General features: G+C 40.8%; 1 protein-coding gene across 1 annotated transcript in view; it reads left to right on the top strand.

Annotated features, from left to right (window-relative positions):
• The first annotated feature begins 1,126 nt into the window (after positions 1-1,126).
• The window catches only part of cul4b (cullin 4B), a 57,885-nt gene continuing 51,604 nt past the window's right edge, over positions 1,127-7,407 (top strand). The window contains exon 1 of the mRNA XM_052021058.1: positions 1,127-1,712. Within this exon, the coding sequence (XP_051877018.1) occupies positions 1,319-1,712 (394 nt within the window). The 5' untranslated portion in view covers positions 1,127-1,318. The remainder of the gene's footprint in view (positions 1,713-7,407) is intronic.

Genomic DNA, 7,407 nt, shown 5'->3' with positions numbered 1-7,407 from the left:
CTAGATAAGGGAACCATCATTCTTGCATCTACCTTGTCAAAAATGTTACATGCATCAATAAGATCACCTCTCATTATTCTACATCAGATTTGCTTAAATTGTCTCACATGGCAAATCCCATATCCCGGGAATCAACCTGGTGAAGCTATGTTGCACTCTTTCTGTTGCCTGTTGTTTAAAAAAAAGTCAAGTGCATTGTGTGGCAGTGTGAGAATGAAGACTAAGATGGTGCATGCTATGTTGGCGCCAGAAGCATGGCGACACTTGCGGGCTGCCCTCAGAACACTACACAAGAAATGCATTTCACTGTGTGCTTCGATGTACATGTGACTAATAAGGGTATCTTATACGAGTTGCATGAAAAGGAACAGTAGGAAGTGTTGGGGGACAGCAGGGACCCTGGTGACAAATGAAATATAACACTTGGATGCTTATTCAAATGTGGCAGCACCGGAGAAGTAGACAACCAGAGAAACACAGGTCATTTACGAAGCATCAAACCAAATAGCCCTTTTTCCTACACCTATTACTGCCTGCGATAGAACCACCCTCCCAGGACCCTGTCCAACCAAACTCCAGAGGGAAGCGTCAAACCAAATGGCCCTTTTTCCTACACCTATTACTGCCTGCGATGGAACCACCCTACCAGGACCCTGTCCAACCAAACTCCAGAGGGAAGCGTCAAACCAAATGGCCCTTTTTCCTACACCTATTACTGCCTGCGATGGACCCACCCTACCAGGACCCTGTCCAACCAAACTCCAGAGGGAAGCGTCAAACCAAATGGCCCTTTTTCCTACACCTATTACTGCCTGCGATGGACCCACCCTCCCAGGACCCTGTCCAACCAAACTCCAGAAGGAAGCAAAAGTCATGGGGGACAACTGCAATGCTATACCCTCTTTGAAATGGTTCAGTGTCACATATTGGAAAATCCCCTGAGATAAATGGTCCACGTTTCACGAGTGAAACTTAGCAGAGATGACTTTTCCCCTCACTGGCGGCTTCAATGTCCGAGATGGAAGTGGCATTTGGCGGGCAAATGGAGGGCGGGGGGGTGGTGAGGGGGCTGGCTCCCAGTGACGTCACAGGATGGAGTTTTCCCGGCGGGCCGCGGGGCGGCGGAAGTGCCGCCATTTTACTCTATTGACAAAACAAGTGACCGAAATCTCGCCGAGTCGGTTCTGAATTAGTGTTTTTTTTCCTTTTCCCCCGTTTTCCCGCTTTCCCCCCCGGGCTGTGGTGGCCGCGAACGCGCGCGTGTGTTTTTTATTAAAAAAAAAGAGAAACAATAGGACGGCGTCGGCTTTAAGTTTTCATGTTTCGAACGGGCCTCTCTTCACAAAATTCGCCGCAGGAGGTGCGACCACAGGCTGATGTTAGTCCGAGGAAGCGAAAGTTAGCCGAGGCCGGCGAGTTCCAGCACCAGACGCCCCAGCAAGCCCAGCTCCAACTCTTCTCCTCAGCCCCCAAGTCGTCGTCGTCGTCCTCCTCCTCCTCCTCCACCTGCTGTAACCACCAGCTCCAGAAGAGAGTCAAGTTCGAGGACTCGTTGGACTTTGTGGGACTCGATGTGATGATGGCGGAGGAGCAGAGGAAAAACAGCAGCTGCTCCGTGTTAACGGGGCACGCCAACGGCCTGACCAAGTCCACCACCTTCGCCACCAGCAAGCCGGGGACGGCTAAAAAATTAGTTATTAAAAATTTCAAAGGTATAATAAGGTTTTAAAATAAAATGTGGCAGCTAGCAGATTCAGGCCTGCTCTTTGCCTAGGCCTATACCAGCTCAGTTAAAGAACCATAATTATGCATAAATTTTGTTTAGTTGTGCACGTCACTAAGAATCAAGTTTACAAAATTCATTTCATAGTTAAGATTGATTTCCAGATTTTAATGTGGTCCAAAGTGCCTTCTAAGACATTATGTTCCACTATTTTGTATGTGTCCAAGCAATCATCACGACATAGTTATATTACCACCTCATTTTTTCAAGGCACACTCAAATTGAACTATTATCTGCCAATTTGATAAGTCCAATTTATGCATTTATAAAATTTGGCATAACAGAAAACAAGGTCAGATTATTTCCCTTGTTTAAATTTTAAACTTCACTTTTACCCTTAATCTATGAATATATTTTTTAAATTGCTAGTTACAGTATGATATTGTACTTGTCATTTACAATTGTGTTATTGCTGAAGTTCTTAGAAATAACAAGCTACGGTAAGAATAAGGTTTGTTCAGGTGTACTGGGCAGAAATGGTGTGCTTGTGTTAATAGAATAATGTATCTTTACATCCTTGTATCTTGGGTATGACGATGCTGACCAAACTTGCACTTCAACTTTTTGTATACAGAAAAATAGAGAAATTGTAATTTTCCTATTCTATTTGATAAACCATTGGATGTTAATTTTTTAACTTCATTTTTTTCTCTTCATTTTGAACATTATTGACATCAACTAATTCCTCACAGATTGACCCTAACCTGGGTATGTTAGTCCTTTAACTGACATGAGATAAAAAGCTTTATTTATTCCATTTCAACAGTTGTAGCATCCTCTTTGTAGGGTTGTTAGAGATTGGTTAAGATAATACAAGGTTGATATTGAACTTGTGATCATCTTGGCATCTTCTGTACTCTCAAGGTGGCAAGTGCATAAGAGAAATAGAAATTTGCTTAATTTTAAATTGGATGCTGACTCACTTGAGATGGGCAAAATGTTAGAGTCAATAAAGAGATCTTAGGTATGATTCCTTCTCTGTGTAGTAATTTGCAAACAGTTTCTGTTGATATGAGACTTTGGGTAAGGGACTTGTGGATCTGAAATTCTTGGTAAATTGGGAATTGAAAGAAAAAATAGGGATAACTTTGCAGATGAGAGAGCAAACCACTGAAATAATTCATCTATATTCTGTTTCATTTTAATTTGGTAACACTTTTCACGTGCTGTTGTATAATATGAATTGACAGTATTCAGCATTTTGAGAATAATGTTTGGGGACAGAAAGGCAGTTTGTAGTTCCATGAATATTTGGCCAATATGGTAGCTATTTGTGGCTAATTATATTTCCAGTAAATGAAAAACTAACTCCAGTCATTGTCTTTGCACATTGTCATGCTGTTACTATTTTAGCAAGAAATATCAAAAGTTTGAGTAAAAGTAGAGCTTTATTTAACAGTTTAGTGATATAGATGTTAAGGGAATAAGTGAGTAAATTTACTGTTACTCTGAGCATATGTCTCTGTCGTTATTCTTGTGGCTAGGCAGCAGTTTATACTGGCAAACAATTCCCTAGTTGCAGGAACAGATGAAGGAAGAAGCATTGTACCCAAATAGAGTTGTCCCATTTTCTAAGAGGAAGACGGTTAATTGAGATGTTGGTCAGGAATCTCAATTGCAAAAGAAGTGGTTTTGTTAAATGATAATTTTTTTGTGGGGAATGTTGAGGTTGAGTTGATATCTGGATATGTAGAACTTTATGATGCTCTATAATGGATTGGGTTAGGTCAGATCCAAAGAGTGAACTTTAGCTGAGCCCGAGTTGATGCCTTAGAAAAAAGGATACTGGTTATCACTAAGAAAGAGTTATCTGCTTTGCCAGGGCACTGGGTGACTGCCAAACAGACAAAAAAAAGAGCAGGTAGTTTGTTTGGGAGACCCATCTGAAGGAATTGTGCTTTGTCAGCAGAATTTGGTTTTGAATCTGATGGGGAATTGCAGCTAAGGTCAAGGCTGTGGCCGCATGGGTGGCGTATTTACATACAGGGAAGGGAAAGGTAGAGAGTGGTACTTATCGGTGATTCTAAGCAGGCACAGACAGACGTTTTTGCCTTTGTAGGTGTGATTCCAAGATGGTATGTTGCCAGGTTTAAGAGTATGACTTGGCAACTGCAGAACTTTCTCAAAGGGAGTGGTGAATAGATGGAGATGTGTTCCATGCTGATACTATGACCACATCTCCAGACTTTCAGTAAAGAAAGGAGAGGGATTTCAAAGTTGGTAATCACTGCATTATTCCTAGTGCTATTTACTAGTGAGCAAAGAAATCAAAAGAGAGTGCAGATGAATGAATGGCTGGAAGATAATGTGGCAGAAAGAGTTACAGATTCTCAGGACATTGGGTCTAGTTTTGGGCACAGTGGTACCTGTACAAACCAAATGTGTGACCTTAACAGAGAGTGGACATGAAGCCTTGTAGGGGTGAGATGAGTTTGCTCATGTTGTTCATGAGGGTTGAAGCTAACGATGGGTGGGAAGCTAAGCATGTGTTTAAAATAGAGAAAGCTGGAAAGGGTGGCAATGCAAACAAAAGTTTGAAAGGAAACAAAAGTGTTTGATTTATTTAATGGAATGTACCTAAACGCACTAAGAGTGAGCAAATCAGATGAGCTGAGGGCTCCAATAGGCATGTGGAAATATGTTTTAGTGGTTACTGAAGCAAGAAATAAAGAGGGCAGCTCTTCAAATAAGAGAAGGTGATACAAAAAATGGGGTGATGATTGGGGTGGGTGATGATTTTTGTTAAAAATGGGAAGAAAATCATATGTGGGAAGGATCATCAAATGACGCTCGATGAGTTGAATTATAAAAGAAACCACACTGTTGAGAGTAAGCTGCAGACCTCCAAATAGTCCAAGTGGAATGGATTTTACTTTGGCAAATTTCTGTGAAGTGCAAAATCACTATTGCAGAAATAGAAATTTCAATGCTTCCATTACTCTTGTATTAGCTGGGATGCAGACAGTGAAAGATTTATGGGGATGCAGGAGAGCTTTTTTATTCAGTAGGTAACAACCTTAACAATGAAGCAGGAAGGACAAGATTATTAGTGATGGAACAGTTTTGTGGTACTAATCATTTAATGTAATTATGGAAAAGAGAAAAGGTAACATTGGAATAAAGAGACACTGATCATTGTTTTTCTGCCCTCTTTGGCTTTTAACAATGTCTCTCCTGGCAGGCTGGGCAAAAACAAAATCATGGAGGGTGAGTGACAATTTGGTTCTGAAATGAACTCCGTGGCAGGGAAGGAAGGATGATGGTTGATAGGTGTGTTTGTGATTGGAAACTGTTATCACTTGGTACCTTGACTCTGTGTCAAATATATTAGTAGTTAAATTTAAATGTAGGTGACATGGTAGAAGTTAGAGATGTTGAAAGAATTGGTCTTGTGATTGACAGAAGGGGGTATTAGAATGGAGTGAGATAAGATGCTCTGGTCAGTTGGTCATAAAAGTGCCAAATGGAATTTAATCCACTGTGTGAAGTAAAATATTTGGGGAGGTCAAGAAGGCAAAGGAATATGCAGGAAGTGTGAAGCCATTCATTGGTGGGTGGGGGGGTATCTTGGAGTGCATTTCCATGTATACTTAAAAATAGCAATACTAGCAAAGTGTATGAGGCATTGAACATACAAGGAGCAAGGTCCTTCTAGAACAATGCAATAGTAATGAGGCCACGTTTCAAGTATGGAGTACTGCTTTTGTTGTCACTTTATGGGAAAGATGTGATTGCATTGGAAATAGTGCCAAGGAGATTTATCAGGTTGTTGACTAGAAGTTTAGCATTGAGGATAACGTAGAGTTGTTGTCTTTTGAAGAAGATGCTAGGAGAGTTTTAATTGAGGTGTAGAATATTACGAGGAACTTTTTCCCTTCGCAGACGGGTGATAAAACTCTGAAGTATAAGTTGATTGTAATTGGTAGAAGGATTAAGTGGGAAATAGGGAATTTATTTTCCACCCAGAGGGTGGTTATGGTCTGGAACTGACTACCTGGAAGGGTCATAGAGCCAGAAACCTTTATCAGATAGTTAAAAAGTATTTGCATGTGTTTCTTAAAGGGCTATGATCTGTGGATCCATGAACCAAGTTCCTGAAGGTGGGATTAGGGCTGGCTAACTCTATGTAATACTACTGGTATCACCATTTTGTGCAGACCTGTTATCATCTGGGATTTGTTTTCTAGCCTTGCAGCTATACAAAACTCATGATTATGGCCTATTCATTGTTTATTTATGCTTCTTCCTCAGTTCAGGGTTCGGCTTAATGATGGCATTTTCATTTTTGAATCAGAAGGTTTGTGTTAACTCCAGGGACAAGATCTGTGCTGAAGCTTTAATGGATTACTGGTAATGCTGTGTGTTTGAAAAGTTGCAGAATTGGGTAGGCATAAAGGACCCCAAGGTATCCTTTCAAGAAAATGATATTTCCCCTCGTTCATTGATTCTTATTTATCCCCAAAATGCAAAGAGAAAAATAATAGTATATCGCAGGGCGGCACAGCAGGTAATGCTGCTGCTTCACAGCTCCACTGACCCAGATTCAATCCTGATCTCCAGTTCTGTCTTTGTGGAGCTTTCATGTTCTCTCTATGGCTGTGCAGGTTCCTCCCATGGTGCTCCAGTTTCCTTCCACAGTATAAAGATGTGCTAGTAGGTTAATTGGCTACGGCAGATGTAGGTGGGTGGCAGGAGGAATTGATAGGCATATGGGAGAAAATAGGTTACAGGGAAGTAAGGTGGGGAATGCAGTTGATGTGATTGAGACGATACCAGCTCTCAAACCAAGAGAATGGCCTCCCAAGTTGTAAAGAAGTCTGAGTAATGCTTTTTACAAATTGGCTTGTAACAGTGACTAAAATAGTTAATTGGCTGTGAAGCACCGAGAATTTCTAAATATGAAAGACTTTGCAGCTTCCACTGCTTAAAATTATTGCATTCAAGCAAATGCAGTTTTCCCATTTATGCAATGACCATATAACAGGGTAGAAAAACTTAGAAAATTGTCTACTGGTGGAATTATTCCTTCCAATATGTGGTTGAGAACTGTCAAGAAACATTTGAATGTCCAACTGTTGCCACAGAGCTGTTTAAATATAATTGCAAGCCAGTAAATTCAATTTATTTTAATCTTTCACATGTAGCACATTGCTTCATTCTCAGATTCCCAGCCTCTGAGTTCATGATTCTCCTGAGTATTGGAACTGAGCACTTTAAACTTTTCTGTATGCTGTAGGTATGCAGGAAGGAAACTCCACATAATCCGCAGCAGACTTTAGATTCTTGGAATAGCAGCATCAGATGAATGTAGAATAAAGTTTAGGGGCCCCTTATAATTATCCACAAATGTAAACGGGCAGCTACGATATTTTTCTCCTTGCAGCATTGGAGGCTGTTCAGCCCATCCAGACTGTGCCACAGAGCAGTCCCATTCCCTCACTTATTTCTTGAAAACCTACCCTTTCACGGGTGTTCATGAACTCCACTACCGCCCAGCTACACATGGGTTTTTTTACAGTAGCCAATTAACTGTCGATTTGGATGTCTTTGGGATTTAAAATGCAGAACTGAATAGCAGTGTATTCATGGCTAGGCATCAATGAAATTTATATCTGCATTTATTG

This window comes from Pristis pectinata, chromosome 8 (genome assembly GCF_009764475.1).
Source record: "Pristis pectinata isolate sPriPec2 chromosome 8, sPriPec2.1.pri, whole genome shotgun sequence".
In the NCBI taxonomy this organism is placed as follows: Eukaryota; Metazoa; Chordata; class Chondrichthyes; order Rhinopristiformes; family Pristidae; genus Pristis; species Pristis pectinata.
Note: the sequence above shows the minus strand (reverse complement) of the source record. Positions and strands in the feature narration are given on the sequence as shown.